General features: G+C 43.0%; 1 protein-coding gene across 4 annotated transcripts in view; it reads left to right on the top strand.

Annotated features, from left to right (window-relative positions):
- The window catches only part of LOC145960571 (uncharacterized), a 167,730-nt gene that overhangs the window by 141,002 nt on the left and 4,723 nt on the right, over positions 1 to 22,005 (top strand). For all 4 annotated transcript variants that reach the window (XM_083080162.1, XM_083080155.1, XM_083080147.1 and 1 more), the window contains one exon: positions 523 to 731. In XM_083080162.1, the coding sequence (XP_082936288.1) occupies positions 523 to 731 (209 nt within the window). The remainder of the gene's footprint in view (positions 1 to 522; positions 732 to 22,005) is intronic.

Genomic DNA, 22,005 nt, shown 5'->3' with positions numbered 1-22,005 from the left:
GCAGCCTGTTGCTGTTGTTTTGCCGATTTAATGATAAACTGAGGCAATAATACAATATTGAGCAATATTGTTCAAAGTGAAATTAGTGAGTAAGTTGTAAATCCCGCGAGTGAAGAGTTACGTTCGCCTACGTTCGTGTGTTTGCATAATCACGAGTAAGCATTCATAATAAGCGCGCACTTAAGACGTCGTAATGATTTAGTGCCCGTTAATGACTTTCTGTTTCGCATTAATTACCACGATGCCTGAATTTCTACTTGTAATGGGGTAGGAATGATTTCTAAGACGTGTTGCAACTCTCTTCGCATCTTGTTTAAAAATATTTGTTATCACCGTCGCGTCTTTATCATTTTTAAACTCGTGTTTGAATTTCATAATCGACTATTTTTCTCCGCTGTCTCGAGTCAAGAGAACGTACTCTAATTTTGATTCCGATATAAATCAGTCTAGTCTGTCAGTTATTTATAAATTTACGCTATACATTCGTCTGGCGATTAACGAAACGAAAATGTCCCATTGTAGCAAGAAGGTGGTCCAAGCGGGTCAACAGGCCTTCGGCATTGCGCCGGCTGCGGTGTACAAATAGTGGAAAGATGGCTGTTGCTAGCGATGGATCAGTACTGGCACATTGGCTGCCTCAAGTGCACGTATTGCCAAGTGGTATTGGGGGAAATCGGCCAGTCCTGCTACACCAAAAGCGGCATGATTCTCTGCAAGGCCGACTACAGACGGTAAGTCTGCCGTCTGTTTGTCTTATCTTGTTAAACGTACCGACATCTGTCATCGGGATTGATGGAAAAATATTTTAAAAATTTGTTTGAAATAAAAAAAAAAGCAAATTCTCTTCCGGTTGTATATAAGAAGCGTTCTCGGTATTTAGGCGACACTACGTAAACACCGGAACGCAGCCTTCTTCGCGTATCGCCGCTTATCGCGTTGAAGAGCTGATAACGATGGTCACTCATGAATAAGCTAGAAATTATCGCTTCCATTAAATTAGATACTACGTCGCACACGGCATCGAATATTCCGTTTTGTCAGCGCAAGCGCGGCTCCGCGGGAATCGCGCTGTCTAATTTCTTGAAGCTAATAACGACGCGCCCAACGTTTCGTTATTAATAATAAATACTGTTATTGTGCCGGGTCATTACAACTAATTTATCGTGGTACTTGCCGCGCGTTCATTTATACCGCGCCAGGATTCCTGGAAGCCAATATCGTGTAATCAACATTCCTCTCGTGCAAAATAGCCGCGGACTAGGATCTTGCTGTTTTACGTCATAATTTGTAATTATATTCGCCTTCTTTTTTAATAGCCTTGGTCGATTATTACTCATCTTGCTGTTAAAATATGTCAAACAATAGACTAAACTTTGAAAACTCAAAGAAATTTATATATGTGTGAAAATTTTTCAAAATCAAATGTAAATTCCGTTCCATACGTATGAATTCCGGCTTAGATAATCGGAAAACTAAAATTCAGAGCACTAGGAATGTAGAAAATTAAAATATCGAAAATACACGATATATAAAATAAATAGAAAATTGTATCAATACAAAAATCGATAGATTCTAGTAACGTCAATTTTATGATGGAAAACAATTGCGATATTTACATCTTGCGCATATCGCTTACCCAAACGATACGAGTATCGAAAAGACTTAGGTCGGAATTCATAGTCGTTTCTCAAATCTTAAGACTAGAGAATTTCTTAAATCTATCCTAATGCGACCATTTCATTGGTTGAATAGGATAGCTCAACCAATGAAATGGTCGTATTAGGATAGATTTAAGAAATTCTCTAATCTTAAGATTTGAGAAACGACTATGAATTCGGACCTGAGTCAGGAAAAATAAGATGTATTTTTTACGACGTTTTTTCGACACTTGCATTTTGTCCGATCACCTATTATAATTCCATTATACTTGGCACAATATGCACATCTCTCGCCAATCGTTTATCAATGAATGGCTGAAAACTTTGCCGCGTCGCGATGAATATGCACCTAATCGGCGTAGCCGTTCCAAATTTAGAGGATTCGAGGTCAGAGCGCAATTTAATGAGAAACAGACGCTGAACTTAGTTAGTCCCCCCGAAATAGATTGGCACAACCTGGCCGAGCCGCACGTACCGGAGGTAATGGAACTGTCAATCTTTTTTTTTACTCATCAACTAGTTATATCCGCACGAGGAGCGACATTTCTTGCATTTTACGTGCAGTTAAACACGCTCCTCCAGTTTGTGTTTCATAATAATAATACCGTAGCTAAAACATTATTATGTAATAGGAGAACACTAGAGAGAAAAGTAAAAGGAAAGCATTGATATAGACACGAGCAGGTAGTTTTGTGATTGATCACGTCGATCGCTACGCTAACATTAGTCTTTCAATCTCACCGGTCCTTTCCTTATCGCGCGATTGCTATTACTCGACCATAGCACACGTACGTTCTAATCTGTTGGCATAGGCGAGCGATTTAGTCCGGCCTAGTATCAATATTTGACTACGAGACGCCTCCGTCGTCGGGATGGGTCTAACGTCGTCCATCTCGATGCCCACTGGCTCTTGCTTTCGTCAAAAAATCAGACGCGATATATCTTTCTTGAGAATTTATTCCTTTGGAATCAATTAAAAATAAGAAATAGAAAAAATATCAAATGCGTCAGAGAAATATGAGGATAAATTGAAGGAATTTACAAGAATAACGAAGATTATATAGGACATTCTTCTCTCTTTCTCACACACACACACACACACACACATATACACATGTACGCGCATACATACGCACACATGTAAATATGACACATTAGATATTCTCTTTCTATTGTATTTATTATAAAAATTACAATTAATAGTTAATCTACGCAAATCGGCATTTGAGAAGATACATACATGTATCAGACTCGCTTATGATCCTCGCTTGAGGCAACAATGACACGCTCTTGCGGAACATTCAGTACATCATATCACGCTAAGCGCTTTATACCCCCGCACAGCTTTACAATCAAACTACTGTTGGAATTGAAACCAACCGGTTGTCTCGAAACACACCATCGGTGTCTCATACGCGAGAGACTGCAACCGCCTCGTCGAAAAGAGAACGACGGATATATCCGCGCGAGTCGAGTGGATAGACAGATGGATGGAGAGGATAGCGCGCGCGGTGCGATTCGGAAAGATAGCGGGGAGGTTGAGGAGAGGCGAGATAGAAGGGATGGCGGTTCGTTTCTTTTGGATTCAAGGAATGTTTCAATCAGTTTGATTGAAGGGCTGAGCCACGGCAAGAGGGTAAACTCGATTTACAGCCGTGTAGGAGGGATGGCGCGGTGGACCAGGACGGAACGGAAGGAGAGAGAGAGAGAGAGAGAGGGATAGAGAAGGGAGAGTGTAGAGGGGTGGATGGTGGGTGCCACAATCACCGAGATGCGTCCAATCACCCCCAACCCCCGACGCCATCGGGTTTCGGGCGTACGGACGAGGGGTTGAAGGGATCGAGGAAAAGGGGAATGACAGAGAGAGAGAGAGAGAGAGTGTGTGTGTGTGTATGTGTGTGTGTGTATGAGTGAGTGAGTGCGGCCAATCATCGCTCGGCTTTCCGCTGGAGCGACGTCGTCGTGATGCTGGTTTGTCCTAGATGTGCAATCAGACGGCTTCCAGCCCTCTAGCTTGCTCCGCTGGCTCCTTCTCCCTCCATCTTTCTGGCCGAATACCAAATTCCAGCAATTTGGTAGGTAGGTACTTTGTTGAATCAACATGATTGGGCTTGACGGAGCTCGGCGACGCGCCATGCCGCGCAGTGCCGCGACGAGCGACGGCGACGAGCCGTCGAACCGTCGAACCGTCGAACGGGAAGACGAATAGACTGCCTTCGCGATCCTTTTCGCAACGGACAATGTTTTAATAATTTCGTCATTGGCTCTCATTTTTTTATTTTCAATCAATTGTAAGAATTCGAGGCCAAGATAGAGCTCCTTACGATAATAGGATGATTAATAATTGCGATTCGTGTAATCACATTGTGGAAATCAATACATTCATATGTGAGAATATGTATGTAATATGATTTTGTAGTATTTCTTGAATTAAAAAATCTCATATATACGTGTATTTTTTTTAATATAAGAAATTTTTTATTCAAGAAAGATAAGAGAAAGAAAGAGAGACAGAGAGAATTTAATTTAAGCTGAGGAAAAGAAATAACAAATGATGAAACATTACAATGAAACACACATTTCATTCATGTAAATAACAATGCTATAACGTTAGAGTGACGAAAATAATAGCGTAGCAGTAATAGCAACGATGATAATAGAAAGAGAGTCAATCGTATTCGCGCGAAAGAGAACGCGATATATTTTCCGCGCTCGATTCAACCCGCATCGCATTGAGGGCGGCACGTACGTAGACGGTAGGTCGCCGGAGGTGCTGAGGGAAACGAAGAAGAGGAGTTGGGGGAGGGAGGACGGCGGCACCGGCGATAAGGGGTTCATTAGAGGCAGTTTATTACTGCCTTTGAAGTCTCTCGCGTGTTGCCGTTAAGTCGCTCGATATCTCGTAATATCTCGCTCTAATCTCGCGAGGAGAAGTTAATTGCTACCTTCACCCCCGCCACCTTCTCACCTCCGGCCGACCTATGTGCCCCTATCGCGCTCGTCGCGCCAACTTTCCGCCGTCACCCCCCGGGGGCTCTCTCCCTGCCTCACACATGTCGCCTTTACAATTAGACGCTTAATTCGGGCCACCGGCAGGCTGAAATTTTCACCACCCCGCCCGACCTGCTCCCCTCGTCCGTGTCTCCCACCCGCTTCGACCGCGGCTCGAGTCGGAAATTTCCTGCCCTTGGTCAGCAACCATCCGTGCCGCTTCTCGAACTTGGTAATTTCTGAGTTCGATGAACGTACACGTGCGGTCGCGCAAATACTCAAAAATGCATGACTTGGTAAGACGAATTACAACGTGTAATTAAGGCAATACATCTTGTAATTTTGAAAATGTAAATTATTATAATTTGGAGAATTTATGGTTCGACCACACAAGCGGATACTTTACAATTGGATCCTTAAGGGGAGAGAGAAAGAGAAAGAGAGAGAGAGAGAGCAGAAAAAATTATGAATATTCTTGCAGCGATCTAAAATTGCATGAAAACACTCAGCACTCGTTACTTGCAAATTCAATTAGTATACAGTACTAAGTGTTAATACAAATGCATGTATCGAGCAATTAGAAAGCTACGTACTGAATTCTTGTATGCTAAAACTGTCTGTAAATCTAAATTTTTATATATACTGATATATTTATAAAATTTAGAGATTAGATAATTTTAATTGTGACAGATTAAAGCATATATATGAATACGTATCGACTTGTAATTATTACAATTTTCGTAGATGGAAAAATTTTACTATCATGACGACGGAAATATAGTTTTCATAATTCAGACACACGTTAACGAGTAGACGATGAGATCACTGAACGAAAAGAAAATGTTGATGGCGGTTATCGAATAATATGCAGAGTGATTTGTCATTTTAAATTACGACGACAATAACATACGACAGCTTAATTGAACACTGTCATTCCTACATTTTTGCTTGAAATATAAACATTTCAAATATAGCTTTCCCAACGATCTTTGCATTTATTTGTTTAATTATCATTATTGATATTTTTTCTAGTATTTAAAAAGAATATTTATAAAATAATTCATATGTTTTTCGCACAAATTCTATATCTCTATTGTAGAATAAAATAAAAATATTAGAAAAAGTATAAGCTAGAAGAAAGAAAGAAAAAAGAGTACAAAGTATTAGTAGATCCCCTTGTATTAAGATTATGTATACACATAAAAGATATATTCGTGCGACAGTTTAATCGAAGCATAATTCAACCATTAAATCAATACCGTTCGTTACAATCTCGACAAGATTACGCTAGAAGAAGAGCGGGGAAAGAGACGAATAGCCGCGGCAAATAGAGAGGAATTAATCCGTTCAACTTGACAGCGATTTCACGGGGGAAATTAAGAGAATACCACAGAAGGTGGTTATACCCGGCTGGTGCGTATGTGTGTGCGATGATAGAAGCTGATTCACGAAATGTTTGCGCGATTTCGCGATATTCGCGTTTGACTCCGCAGTAAACCGAGTAATGATATTTGAACAGGCCCTTGTGTGTGATCTAACGATGTTCCCGGGATGGATGGATTGAAGGGAAGGACCTGCGGCCAGAATCGGAGGACCGCGACCGACTCGATCGAGAAATGCTTCCGTTTTGCGACTAGTTGTCCGAATTGCAGCGATAATTAATCAATTAATTAAATTCAGCGTATCTCATAGATAAATTCTAAATTTAATTATACTAATTTTCAAAAAATTGTACTATGTGTAAAAATAACTTGCATACTAAGTTTCTTCGAACGAGGACTTTATCTCATTGTCAGTCACAATAGCAAAAAAGAGCTATTGTGAGCATAGAATATATGCGTACGGTAATATTTACATAAATTTTTACATAAATATATATGAAGGCTAGCGTTATTGAACTCGACATTTCCATATCTTTGCGTAAATTAAAAAAAAATCATGCTTACTATCGTATAAATTAACAGACTTGATTATAACAAGGAGTTATGTTACCTTCGAGCATCGATTGTATATGCGAATGAAGACATTCGCGGAAATTGCATTGTTCGTAATTAAACGCAACAACCTAAGTATAACACGTGAATGCGTTAACAAACGTTGCGGATTTGCTCGGAATCTGATGAAACTCTTTGGTCTTCCTTTGAGAGAGAACGTTTTATGCGCGTCTCGACGAAAAAGAGGAAGAGATGTCCGTCACATTTATCATTGCCGAGATATTAGATGGCATTTATGCCGGCCGCGTGTTGACAAGTCGTCTTTAAGGTTAATAATAGCCATCGCGCGGTTAAACGCGTTTTTAATATTTCAACGATTGCTCCTTAAAAGAAATGGAAAATTCTCCTTAGTTGAAGAAAGGGAGTGTGAGAGAAAACAGAAATTCAGATATGCAATCATGAGCAACCGATAATCTCTTTAAGACTTGTCTTGGCATTAAATTAATAATATTAAATTATTCTGTCAAATATTTTAATAATAATTAATAATATTAAATATATTATAAATTATATTTTCACGTTTTAAAAATGTGCAATAGAAATTTTCTCTCCCTTTCTCTCTCTTTAAATTTTTTCTCGATTGAAAAGACTTATTTTTCGGATGTAAATTTTTATTTCTCTCGTTGGATCGACTTTCGACAAATCGAGCATACGCATGAAAAAGGACCTAATCGTTAAAGTAAAAAAGCCCGCATTACGCTCGCCGGTAGGTTTATCTGCGATCGAAATACACGCAAGAGGGCGAGCCTTTTCCACCCACTGAATAATAAATAGCGCGATCGTCGTGCTTCGAAACGTATTTGTCCCGACGTCGCCCTGCTACTCTTTGATAAAACCGCTCGATAATGTCGATACTCATATTCCATACGTATACTAATCTCAAAGTACACTCGACGAATCAACGAAAAAATACAAGAAACAAAAAAAAAAGAGTAATATACCGTAAAAAAATATCGTACAAAAATTATTAATATTTATTAAATGGAAAAATTTTTAATCTTACATGTATATTATATGAAGTCCAGAGAAAGAGAGAGAGATATATTATATTAAGGAAACAAATAGCGTACTCTGTACACCGAAACATTTCGGTAAATACCGTACATCGCGGTTTATCATATCGTACGAGAACCATGGCGTTAACGAAAAATGACGGGAGTGCATTCAGCGCAAGATATGACGCGCCGCGCGAGAGCGCGGGATGCACACACACGCATCCGCGTATCTACGGCGGCGCAATCATTTTTCATTTGTCGCACGCATACTAATTACGGCACGGCGTGTAGGTTTTTTGAACGAGAATTTATTGAGCCCGGCTGTATGTGTTTTCCCGATGTTATCAGCGCGGAAAAAGCGGATCTAATTGATATACGCTAAACTAGGATAGACAGACCAATGAAGGATCGGTTAAGAAATATTGTCACGTATTTTCAATTTTTTTTTTCCTGTACAAAGAAAATTATTCTTTCCTTCTTCGAGTATATTTTTAGATATTAGTAAAGATGAGTTTTTAAATGATAAAAATAAATGACCAATTTTTATTATCTGAAAATTGTCTTGAAGAGGGAGAGAGAGAGAGAGAGAGAGAGAGAGAGAGAGAGAGAGAATAATTTTGTATATAGAAAAAATAATTGAAATACGTGATAATATTTCTGAACCGGTCCTTCATCGGTCCGTCTATCCTCTCATTCTCTTAGTCTCTTATCTATTTCGCACGATTATTATCGATAATCGATCGAAGTACCAAACAGACACTGTTACGTGTGTTCTGGCATTGTCAAAGGCTCGCGACGATATTCCGGGGGGCGCGATTCATTAGGCGCGTACGAAGGATCAGCATGAATTTGCACATTGTCGCGCATTAATGAAACTGTCCGGGACGGAACAGTGGAAAGAAAATAACGGCGGATCGTCGCGTGGATTAAAGGAACGCGAGGGCGTTAATTCGCGCGGGCGTTTTTTTTTCGCAAATTGCAGTTAGATGTCCGCGCTACTTTTACACGTGGACGCTCGCGTCGGCGTCGGGGGCGAGCCGAAGGCGAGGGGGAAGGGAGGGTAACGCGCGATCCCGTGTTACGCCGTTGATAAGCCGTTTGTAGTTTAGCCGGCGCCATCTCGATAATGGAAGTCGGAACGGTACGTTTCTTCTTTTTGCATCGCAACATCGAAACGAATTTCCTCGTCTCTATTAATCGGCTCCGCCAATTCCGCGATGAAACCGTGTCAGCGGAAATGAAATAGATATTCCGATGTCACCGTCAACAATTCTCCTAATACCGTTGCAAGTTACCGCTTTAATCTCTTCAGCTTATCTCCTCCGCTAATATATACAATGAAGATTTATTATCGTTCATCTCTGTTTCATTCTTACTCTCTGGCTCGTCGCGTTTCAGACATCTTACGAAATTTTCGCTGCAACTATAAACGCGGAAGGGCGCTCGTTCCTTCCCTCCTTTCTCCCCCCTCGCCGTCTCTCACACTTCGGGATGGCTCTGTCAAAGTTAGCGAGTGCGCACGGCTATAATAATAATCCTATTTCGCGACTGCGAGCGGCATAGCAAATAGCCGCGCGATCTGAATCGACGAGGCAGAGCAAAGAGGATGGGGGATTGGGAAGGCGACGAGGGAGGAGAGACGGTGGAACAAGAGACGACGAGGGGTGGATGGCGAACAGGTCAGGGGTCGTTCCGATGGGAGTTCGGGGGTGGTTGTAGCGTGTACCCAACCTAATAACCGCGATCAGCCATCGCTTATGTGTACCTAATATATCAAATTATGGCGGCGTGCCTTGAATGACAAACCACCGTGCTAGACATAGGAAAAGGGAGGGTACCGATGGCCGGAATATCCGGATGTCGAGTCCTTTGAAGAAGCCGCCTCTCTGTACGCCGATCGCGTATCCTTTCGGCGATTCGAAATTAATGTCGTTCAAAATATACTTTTTTCGCATTTATCTTTACGTACGTTTTCAAATGGCGGTCACACCGAGGATTGTAAAAGTAAAAAAATCGTTCCACCTTTGCTCGATCGCCTCGGTAATTTATTCCACGCTCTTTAATTATGTTCTCGCGGCCGTCACGACATTATATAAGCGAACGAATCATATCTCTCGCTCTCGCTGGTACACAAGGCCGTTATTAGGTATTAGGCAACGCACATACGTGTATACACATAATTACGCCGCAAGTACGTGCAAATACACCCAGCCAATTAACCACGAAAACGGACCCATCCCCGCATCCTCTATAGTTCCCCTCCCTCTCTTCCTCTCTCTCTCTCTCTTTATGCCACAGCACATTCATATCGCGTTAATACTAAAGGGCCGGAGAGTACAGGATTCCCGCAATACGCTTACGTTGTTGTTGCCGCTGCATCCGATTTTCCCTAAAACATTAGTCTACCAACCAGCGTACAAGCCTAATTAACTCTAGAGAATTTTTTTCACGTTAATATTTAGATGTCGCGAATTACTCATTTTATATGTACCTGATATACCGGAAGAAAAATTAATCATGTGCAAATCGACACGAAATCGCCTCTCTTGAAATAGATGATACAAGTATCATATGTAATAGAGAATTTTTAAACAGTTTTGAGACCATCTCTGCTCCTTCAAGTGGAATATAATTCGACGAAATCTGCTATAATTTATCGGAAATATCGTATCTATCTTTTTATTTTAATCGAGCTGCAATCTTATTCTCCCGTCTTTTGCCCACTTTGCTCATTTATTCTCTCACTATCTTTCTTTTAATCCCCGCTTCTGTTACATTTTCTACGAGCGTCCTTCTCTCGTTTTCCCCTTGTCCGCCCCTTTCTCTCTCGCGCCCATCCGCGCGTTCGCACACCCACATCATGCACACACACACACACACATCAGCAAACCGCCTCGTTATACAGATACACGGATGCGTCTCGTTTCATCCCTGGTAATTGCTTATTAAATTCCTGGGGGTTGAGGTAAACATCCCCCCCCCCTTCATCCTCTCTTGCACTAACCCTCTTCCACTTGCCTCACTCTCTTGCAAAGCTATCGCTATTTCTCCGTCTACCTGCAGTGGAAGGGAAACGTCCGACAGAATTGTTTTCCCCTTACCGTGAAAATATGCCGCGGGGTGGATCTTGCTGCGTAATTGGATTATTAATTAGATTGTTAATGAGACAAATTTCACGTCGAAGGGGATCGTGAACGAACGGCATGACGAAGCGTCGCGTCGACTTCTCAGTCGAGCTCTTTGTTGATGAATCTTAAATGGAAACCTTTGAAAACCAATCATATCTGCTTTATTAATATTGATTGAATATTAAACGAACGTTTCTTAATTATAGAATTTGCCTATATTATAATAATATCGTTTGTGTTACGGAACGCGCTCCAATGGATTCGTACGTTAAAGTCGCGCAAAGATGTGCAGAGATTTCGCAAAAAATACCTTATTGTAAAATTTACATCGGATAAAAGATGACGTCGATAATCTAATTTTCCTTTTTCCATCGATTTTTATTCGACGTAGCAAAGCGCGTGGATTTTCGAAATGATTTCTCGAGGTAAACGATATATAACATAATAACGGTACACTAATTTATCGTGCCGCAGCCAAGTTATTAAGCCGTCAACGTAAAACGGCTCGGCGCGAAAAGTAATTTCCGTTTCAATTTTGATCCGATCCGCGAGTGATGCCGGAAATTCGATGACGCGTTTCGGCCGGCCCATAGTTGGCAAGATTAGAACTCGTTTCGAAATGCCGTGCCACAGGTGGTTGCCAAGTGTCTCATTCCGCGGGTCACCAAATTTTCGACGCGGCATATCGGTTTTATTGGTATATCGAGTATTTTCTTCGGCGGTCGCCGCTTTAATGCGATCGAGTTTTCGCGCGTCCGTTTCGCGAAATCCCGCGTTCGTGTTAAAGTCGTGCGAACAAAATCGCACCGGTTTACAAATATGCAGCGTCCATGTACGAGTCGATCGAATTTTTTAATATGTCTAGAAGCGAAGTCGATTTGATAATTAATTCATTTGCCACCCATATTATAACGAGCGATTGGAAAATTGTCGAGACTATTTTTCTCGAAAAAATCGAAAAATCGGGGAGAGACAGAGGGAGGGAAATGGACACGAAGAAATCATAAAAATTAACGGAATTCACATGTAGTCGAAAATCAATGCCCGACGTTTACGAACTGACCGGTAATGGCCGATACCGTCGCGCCTTATCCTCACCGTCCTTCTTCTTTCGGTCTCTCGCCGCACGAGGCAATTATCCTTAATTCGGTCCCGTGGACTCTGCTACGGCATGGCGTGGCGCCCCTACCTGTCTAAAGGAAAAAAAAAGACGCGACACGCCAGAACGCAATGTCGACCAGAAGAAATGTCGTTCAATCTACATAATCATTAACAGAAGGGAAAATTTATTTAATCCTGCGGGCGAAGAACTTGTTATTTCCCTTGAACTAATTTGAATACATTTGCCCCGTGAACGCTAAATTAGAATCCAATTTCGGCGTAATTTTGTGCTATTAAATGCGATTGGACCTACCTCCTCTCCCCCGCCGGATCTTCTCCACAACTCCCGTGATACGCACTATTGCAAGTCGTCTCTTCTCTCTCGTTCACTCTTGCGCGCTACATCTCTCTCTTCGGTCTCTCCGTTACGCAAACCCTAGCTTTGATAGGAATACTATCTGTTAATTTCATTTAATTAAGCGTATGTATACGTTATTACGTTGGACTAAAAGATTTAACCGCTTTTAGCCGAGATGAATGTTAATTTTAAATCAGCCTTAAAATAGCGCATATTCGATTTCACGCAGATATTATACAAAACGCAAGAGCGGACGAATAGCGCGAAATAATGGAGGTTCTCCTCAATGAAGTATTAAATAATCGTCCAATCAACATTCGGGGAACCAAAATCTTTAGGGAGTAATCTGCATGTTAAGAGGTAAGTTAATACCTTTTTGCCTAGCTGGCCCGGTCCACCGATTTCATCATATGTCTTTTCGCGAGCCGAACGCGGATAAATGTAATTGGACTCCCTTTAAACTCGCATCGAATAAACCAGGGTGCCTTTGCGCGATGTACAGCCTGCCGTCAGATCGGAGGTGCTAATTGCAAATTAAACCATAGAGAATCGATGCGAAATTTGTTTCGGCAAAAGGATTAACTTCTCTTTGCGAATTCGCATTTTTTATCGCCTCGCAATTTATTTAAATCCTGCACAGTACAATCAATTACCTGAAAGAAAATATCAAGCATTAGAATATATTTTTCATCGTGAAATTATCGCTCGACTATTTCCTCTCGAATTTTTCATTCCGAATTTCACGTGCGCGGGTGGAACGTTCGAATCGCGAGGGGCGAAGAGAGGAGGAGGGAGGAGGGGAGGGTGGATGATTGTACCGCCGCGTCCAGAAATGGGCATTTTTCAAGCTCTATCTGTCGGACACACCGGCGTGCGTTATCTTCCTCGCATTCGTCCCTCTCGGCGGGTAGGTGGAAGGGGACTGCGGCAGGAAGGGCGGGAAATCGAGCACCGCGGGAGTAAGTTGCGACCGGGGGGAGCTGAAAGGGGTGATTGCGGGGGAGACTCCGGTAATGAGGGAATGCGTGCCGCGCTCCTGATAAGGGTGTATCTGCCGCTGCACTCGTGTTTATATCGTGAGACGTCCGCGTTACGCAGTCGCGCGCTTGTTTTTATTAGGCGTCCAATAAAATTCCCCGCATTATTTTTCGCGTAATTTCAAGTAGCGTAGCGAGCGTATCGTCTCGCTCGATAAGCAACGATTCGCCATTTAGCGGGAAACTAGGTGGGATATCTCGGAAAAAAAAATCCAAGTAAAAACTCGACGAGAAAATTGTAGTCGCAGCCTGATTTGAAATGTTGATTGCTATCGCGTTATCGTTATCGTCGATGATTTCCACATCTCTAGCAAAACGTAAGATTCTCTCGAGATTGCACATACGTATATCTCTCTCTCGAACTGTACATTCCGAGACGAGCGAGAAAATGTATACGTCTAGATTAACAGAATTTGTGTCTCGTTTCTGCCTCTTACGAGTGGTTAAATTGATTCCAGGCAAAACTAGCTGTCATTATCCGGCCCGAGTTATCTGACGTAACATTAACGACGTTTCGCTCGCCGGGCATTTATTATTTAATACTACGAAACAATTTTACTCCGGAATATATGGAATCGATTCGGGGCGAAGCATCGATTTTACGATTACACGCGCGTATACGAGAGGGGTTTGTGTGTTTAAACCGTTCCTAGATATGTATCAATACACGCCGAGGGTAATAACCCTGGCGTTTATAAAGCGCTCTTGTAGACTTAATATTTCAAAGATTCATTAATAATGGTGCAAAGTGTCCGTCACGAGAGGCTTCTCGCTCGCGGGCTGAAAAAATTGTCAGAGCGGCGGTAAATTAATACGTGAAGTTAATACTGAAATTAATTATAAATCTTCAGTTTCATTATAAATTGCCAAGTAACTTGGACAAAAAACGCTCCGTCGTTCGTATCATCGCGGACTTTGATTTCTGAGCAACGTTGTGCTATATCCGCCGACATGTCGCAAGACGTAGAAGGAAAAAAAACATTAGCGACACGAGTCTATCCTTTTATTGGCCGGCGATTGCGCATCTGACGACGCCGATCGTAAATCTTGCGGCAAGTTTCGCATGCATATATATATATATATATATATATATATATATATATATATATGGTCGGTATTTAACTAACATCGTCGCAGAGCGCGCGTAATATCATCTGAGTCGGAGAGACGACGGATAACTCGATGCACCAAAGTGCATACAGGCCGCGTAATGTCCGTTGCGTCGCGTTCAACAAAAGTTTCTAAACGGTACGGTAATAACAATAATAACTTTTGCAACTCCGTCGCGCGCACGACGACGAGGCGAGGGGAGGCGAGGGGTGGCGAGGGGAGGCGAGGCGAAGCGAGGAGGCCGCCCGCGCCAGCGTTCGTGCTCGTGCTCGTGCTCGTGCGACCACGCAGCCTCCGGCGCGTAAATTGAACGTCCAACTTGTATTTATATGATAATAAGCGCGTTTAAATATACCCAGTGTATCTAAACTCGCTACTTAAATATCGGACGATTACGTCGGCTTTCTTCCGGACGTCGCTTACCTTACGTTGCGCGCGCGCCACGAATCTATATATGTGTAATCATATATATTATATGTATATATATGTATGTATGTATGTGTCTGTATGTATGCGCGCATAATAACATCCAGTAGCCACGTATTTACATATTTAGAGAGCCCGCAACTTTCCACGAGTTTCAGTTAAACGCACCTTTATCCCTCCGAGAGTATCTCTTCCTTTCGTACTCGCGCTTTCTTACGGGCCCGCGCCTTTCCTCGTCAACTTTCCTCCTTCAATCTCTCCCTCGTATCTTTTTCCCTCGTATCTTTTTCCCTCGTATCTGTCTCGGAACCAACGTTGCGCCCGAGTTTCAGGATGATCTCGCGTGTCCCTCGAATGCGTTTATCGTCTCGCGTTCGATCGATTTTTTTCAAGGATTATATCGCGACATTCATATACGCACCTGCGTTTTTCAATCAACGAATAAACAGATTTTATCGCGCGATTTGCGAATGCGAAACGTTCATTTCTCTCCCTCCCCCCTCTCTCTTTCTCGTTCCGCCTTTCATTGTATTTCTCCCAATCTTTCTCACTTTCTCTCTTTTGCCGTTGCACGGAATGGCGGAGGATCGGTGAGGTGATACAGGAGGTTGGTTATAATTTTAATGACGGCGTGTCCGCGCGCGCAGACTATTAAGAATACGCGTCGCTAGAAACTTTTAACGAGACGCCGTGCCGCCCCTCCTCTCCTCTCCTCTCCTCTCCTCTCCTCTCCTCTCCTCTCCTCTCCTCTCCTCTTCTCTCCCACGTCTCGTTTCTCGGTTCCGCGCGGGACCTCCGTCGACGGTGGGCGGTATGAGAGGAGCGAAGCACAGAGTAGACCAAGGGGGAAGGAGGGGGTTATGCGGTAGTAGGCGACTCGGCATTATGTATTTTATAATGATCTCACAACAAAATTGCAATTTGCAGCGAGCGATGTCGTATCTTCTACGCGCGCGCGCACGCGTTTTCTTTGCTCGTCTCTCTTTCTCTCCTCTCCCCGCGAGCCCTTTTCCCCTCCCCGCTCCTTCTCTGTCCCTCTCTCATCCACCGTGAGCTTTCTGTCCCCTCGCTAGCAGGGCTGGAACGGACTGTTAGACGCCCCGATCGAAATAAAAGATTTAACGTCGAAGCAACTAGACGAACGACTTTTAAAAGTCATACGTCATTAAAGAGGTCCGTCATCCTTCTCGCAATTATTTTTCCATTTTCAAACGTCGATGTAAAACACTCGCCAATTCGTCACAATTTTACTCTCAATAATGGAATTGCATAATTGAAAAGGTAGATGTACGCGTAACGATCGAAACGTATACTTAATTATTCTCGGAGGAGACGTAAAATTCTTATCTAGGTTTCCGTCGAGTTAATCGAAATTCGCTCAGCGTCGAGGTGGTTTCGCGTAACCGTTCGCCCGGTGTTGGCAAAGTTGCTACGTGGATCTCGTTTCTCGACGGCCCTGTCGTCGGTAGGTCGGGCGCATTCTCACACCTGCGAGAACGGTCGCTTTACCTGCCTGCCTGCTGATTCAAAAGAAGTTCCTCTCTCTGTGTCGTCATCTCTCCCCGTCTCGCTCCGGCCGAGCGCGCTCTCGTCATTTTCTCGGTTTTTCTTTTCACCTCGCTTCCTCTCCCCTCCTCCCTTCCCGCCCTTTCTTTCCTCCTTTTCCACAGACACGTCGTTATCTACACGTTTAACTCCGCCGCCAGTGGTCTACCTCGAATCAAGTATCACATGTACCTAATGGCGCGGATTTAAAAAGCGCCGCGCGTTCGAACGGGGGCAAAGGAAGGAGGGGGGAGGCCTCGAGGGAGGACCGACCGGTCATCTGTTTAATGCCGCTTTGAAATTTTTATATACTTACGCATATCTTAGCATATATCTAATTTACATTTATATATAGTATGGTAATGCCATTAATTAGGAGCGCATTCTCGTTACCATATTAATTTTATTAAAAGAATTTAGTCATTTTCTCTATGCTTGGCCAACTCCCCGTAATCACGCCGTTAGAAGATGGGGGAAAAAAGAAAGCGAGAGGGGAACAATTTACCGTGCTCTGAATAAAAATCGCAGATACGCGACGTAAGTATATTTATATATACGCATTTATTATGTGTGCTCGCGTGCATCTGCAGTTGTGTTAATCCACACGCACACGCGCACGCACACGCATACGGTACCAGTCACGACTGATCGATGCTTCTGCCGCACGACCCGCTTGTTACGGGGGTGGCTCGCGCGGAAGAGGAAAGGGGTACCCTGGGATGGACAAACGGGGGAGCTGGAGATTAGACCAGGAAACAAAGCATGCAATCGGAACGTTAATTACATTAAAATGAATTGGAGAGATCGGACTAATCGAAATTGTCTTGCGTCGGCGCCGAACAATCGCGCTGTAATGCGAAATCCAATTTTCCAAGTTAGATCACGATAAACCGCAATATCGTCGCTGAGGAAAACAGCTCCCTTACGGATCTTCTTTCGAATTGAATTAAAATCCGCCGTCCCTTAGACCCGACGTAATATAACGACGCGAGATGAGAGAGATTTGACCGGTAATGTTTTATTTATTCTCGTTTCCTTATTATTCGCTTACTTTATTATTTTAGCCGGCATTTATAATTATTACGCCCCCTATTTACCACGCATTTTTCTCCCGCTCTTTTTCCTCGGTAACTCGGTACTTTTCCCTCTCTCGTCTTGTTTTGTTCGCTTTCGACGCGCGTTCGTTTCCGTCGCTGCCATCCGTTCAATATCTCAGACAGCTTCTAATACGAGCGCGCGTTGTTCGGCATATACTTCCAAATTGCGTTCAGCGGCTAATAGGAATTTTGATTGACTGAATTAAATAGTTATCGAGGATCCGCGGTTCCTTTCCTTTTTTTTCTCCCTCCCTTCTCTTTGGCATCGATTAACTTTATTAGGACCCCGCTCGTTTGTGGGACGTTAAAGGTGGGAAAAAGAGGACAAAGAGGTAGAGGGTGGACGATTCCTCGCGCGCCGTGCGAGCGGATTGCCGGAGAGGCGACAGGGGGAGAGAGGGGAGGGCGGGGGCGAGAGGAGGATGGGGTGAAAGGAAGTTCACCGAGGCAATTTGTTGTTAAGTCGGAACTCATTTTCTAGAACCCACACCCGGCTAATGCCGCGACTGGGCCTGCAGGCCACCTCATTACCAGACCTAGTCAATTTCAATTTAATTTGCCAGTCGGCTGTTTCGCGGAAGGCAGTATGTGTGCACGTATGTGTGGGTATACATGTGTATAGGAGAGAGGAAGAAGGAGGGGAGAAACGGAAAGAGTGGCGACCGCATAGCTTTTTAATTAAACTGGAAACCGAGGCCGCGATTAATCATTATTATCTAGAAAAATTAAAGCTAGCCGTGAGAATGTGTTTCGCGTGTCGTATGCATACGCGTAAGCCTTTTGTCTACGCGAATGCGTGTCGTGGGTGGCGCGACAGATTCTCTCTATGCTGTTTATACGCTATCGTGAATTGCACGTGATACTAAAAAAAAAAAAAAAGTGGATTGGTATTTATTATATCGCGATGTTCCGAGAACAAGTTTGTTACTTGTGATTCTGCGAAGAAAATAACGAGTTTTGTTAACACTCTGATAAATATTCACTTGTATTCTCCTTTTATTCGGCGGGAGATCCGAAACGGTGCAGAACGAATCTCCTAATTGAATCCGATAATTGCAAAAATGTTACGCGGTGTTTTCGCTTACGGGGACAGCTTCTATTATATCTTCTATTGTCAATGATTATCATTAAAGAGGCGTACTAGGATACACGGCCACGTTTAAGATGCGCGGAATCAAAACGAAGACTCGGCGCACAAAGGCTCAGCCGTGTTGCTCCGAAATTTGGATTTTTAATCGCACAAAGCGCTAATGAATCCATTTAGCCTCGCGAGAGGACTCGACCCGCTCGACCCTCGCTCGATACAAGGATCTTGGATAAATGGACAAACGAACCAAATAATTACGCTAATTAAAGCCGCCCAATTTGTGCTTTAGACAATTAAAGTGCCGAGGGTAAGGTAGTCTAACTCATTAACAGGCGGGAGTCGTTCACACAATCGCGCATCTCCCGTGTGTGAATACGTCGTTTCGACATACGTGCGCCCGCGCCCGTCCTTGTGTTTCTCTCTTATTCTCTCTTGTTAGCGATAGAACGCGCCGCTGTGTGCGGCAAAGGGGCACGCATAATGAGCGAGGGTGCGAGGGTGAGAGGGCGAGGATGGAGGGCGCACTTGCTCGTGAATCTTTCGAAATCGCGCAGCGCGCCGTTTATTGCAATATAATCGAGAATCGTACGAAAAATCACACACACGTGCATACACACGCACACACACGCACACACATATGTATTAAATTCGCAACTTTTATCGCGTATTTATTTCACAGATCCAAATCCGTCGTGCGATCTAATTGCCGAGAGATCTCGCCCGGTTCGTCAAATTATTGTATATTTCGTTGCGAAACATACGTGTGACATGCGCCTTTAGAGACGCTTGTTAGGGCATGGCAAGATTGACACGTCGGTCGCAATTAAAACGTAAGGGGGCACGTGGCAAATTGCGTATCAAGTTAGAGGAGTCGGGCAAGGAGGGCGAGGTATTATCATTGATGAAATCAACTAATTAGAAATTGCGTAGACCGCTCGTTAAAGATCGCCCCGCCGACCGTAATCGCCAATTACTCTCTTAGTGCGCGGACTGAACTTCGCTCATTAAAATTATTAAACGCCGCCGGCTCGTATTTGACGTGTTTCTATGCGACCTCCGCGGATTGTAGATCGCCGAATTTTTACAGTCCATCGGGGCCGTAGAAAATATCACAAAATTGCGAATCGTATATCTTTAACCGCGATTTTTTAGCGCGAGTTTGTAATCGATTTTTTTTTCTCACAATGTACATAATAAACACGAATTGTGCTGTACACACGGAGAATATAGATGCAGGAAGTAATCAACTGTGCTCGTAATTAAAATACAATTCAACTGATAAAATGCATACGTGCGAGATAAATCTTGACGCGAGCGCTGTTTTATCGAAGATATATCGAAATTATTATTAGTCAGCCGCACAACTCGATAATATCGCGTCATAGACGGTCTTCATTGTCATTTATCATTTGCCGACGAGCCGTTACTTTCGATCAATTATTCCACCAGCACATGCACCATATTTAGCCTATTAGTACGGAACACTCGATGCCTAATTTAATATAGCCGATCTCTTTGATATCATAAAGATCTATCCAGATGTTGGAACGATAAAAATTCTAGGCATTTTAACCGCATTCGCTTAATCATTTATTCAGTTAATCAACCATCGCATATTCTTATAATGTATGTATGTATGTATGTATTCTTGTCTCGTATACCTTAAATTATTAATGACTCCATATATGGGATGCTTCTTTTAAATATTAATTATTAAGTAAGGTAACGAATAATTTGTACCCAACATTTTTTATAATTATCATAAATAAAACTCGCGGATAATCGAAAATTCTTGCTTGTCATCAGCTTTCCAGGATGGTCACGTAAAACACGCGTGAATAATGATACTGGTAATGACGTCGAGCGATTAAGAGGCCAGAAAGAGAGAGAGAGAGAGAAAGAGAGAGAGGAGAAGGAGGAGAAGCAGATTTTATGGCTGATCCTCGATCATCAACTGTATAATTCCTTCTATCCGTTCTAGCTGATTGACTTGGCCGTCGGCCTCTAATTAGCAATTATGGAGAAATCGAAAACGCAGAGCGATTCGGCCGAGCGGCACGCATCTCTGCTCATTAACCTCGCGGAGGATACGGCCCGGAAGTAGGTACTCGGTTAGGTTGATAAAGACGCGGACGCAATTAAAACTTACCGCGTCGATTTATTTACGAGACGCGTGCAAAACTCTCCGTTTAGAAAACGCTGCCTTTGATTAGGATCTCGCCGTGTGCGCGATGAACGGCGGTGTATATCTTAAGCATCTTCCTACGTAACACAAGACTAATCAGCTAACTCAACTGGTTCGCAGGAAATTGAATTAATAATGCGATAGAATTCCCGATAACGTCGTAGAATTTCTAAATGATCGTTTTTACCTACCTATTTATTTACAGCTACATACGCGAGATGCCTTATAGCTGTATATGTGATTATCATATTTAACAATACGTGACATATCGTACACGACAGACCTTACTTTTTCAAATCGTGTCAGGTTGCAATCATACGCGAACGAGGAAATAACGTTGTGCTCGACGTGAAATCTCATAATTTTTCGAAATTAGTAAATTATCATTTTCTTCGAGGACTATCCGGCATCAATTTGTTTGTACCCCCATTTTCCAGCGATAGGAGCACGCATTTAAAATTGAACCATTGCGAGTGATCGAAGACAGATCGCAAAAAAAAAAAAAAACAGAAAGAGAAAGAGAGAGAATAAAAAGAAAAGAATTGAAACGTCATTCGGCGAGTAATCATCGAGATACTGGGCCGTGCTAGCGCGATCAGCTGTATCTCCGACAGATAAATTAGCAATTTAATTATAGAACTGTCAGCCGGTAATTAAATTAATAACGAGAAACCTCAAATCTCTCTCTCTCTCCCTCCCTCTCTCTCTCTTCCCCTCCTCCCCCTCTCTCTCTCCAATCCACTCCGTCGTCGTAACAACCTTATGCGCGCTCTCGAGTAAAGTCGGACGCAAATATCGATATGCCAACTCCCTATTGCGTGTTTCAAAAGCCGATTTAATTAAATATTTCATTAAATTTAAATGGAATTTGATTTTAACTGCAACCCGTCTCCATACGACGCCGGAAAACATCGCAAATTGATCGTTAGATTGCGGCATTTCTCTTTCTAACTTTGGGGGAGGATCAAGTTCAATTCTCTCGAATTCGCGACGAGATGATCACGTGCGTATACTGGTACATCTCTTTCGCGGAAGAAGTCCTTCTTACGACGTTAGCCATTGAGGAGATGCGAAATCGTGGCACTCGCATCTCGAATCCCCATTCGACGTACATACGTTACATAGCTAATTGCTGCATAAACAGCCAGTTTTACGAGCCAACGGGTATATACGGCTGACAACCGCTTGGCAAACATTAACTGCCATTAACGCGCGCGTTACATCGCATCGCATCGCATCGCGTCGCGTCACGCCAGAGCTCCAAATGTGTATGCCACGAAATTATTAAAAATA

This window comes from Camponotus vicinus, unplaced genomic scaffold, assembly GCF_025532165.1.
Source record: "Camponotus vicinus isolate PSW18456_S1 unplaced genomic scaffold, iyCamVici1.0 SCAF_1, whole genome shotgun sequence".
In the NCBI taxonomy this organism is placed as follows: domain Eukaryota; kingdom Metazoa; phylum Arthropoda; class Insecta; order Hymenoptera; family Formicidae; genus Camponotus; species Camponotus vicinus.
Note: the sequence above shows the minus strand (reverse complement) of the source record. Positions and strands in the feature narration are given on the sequence as shown.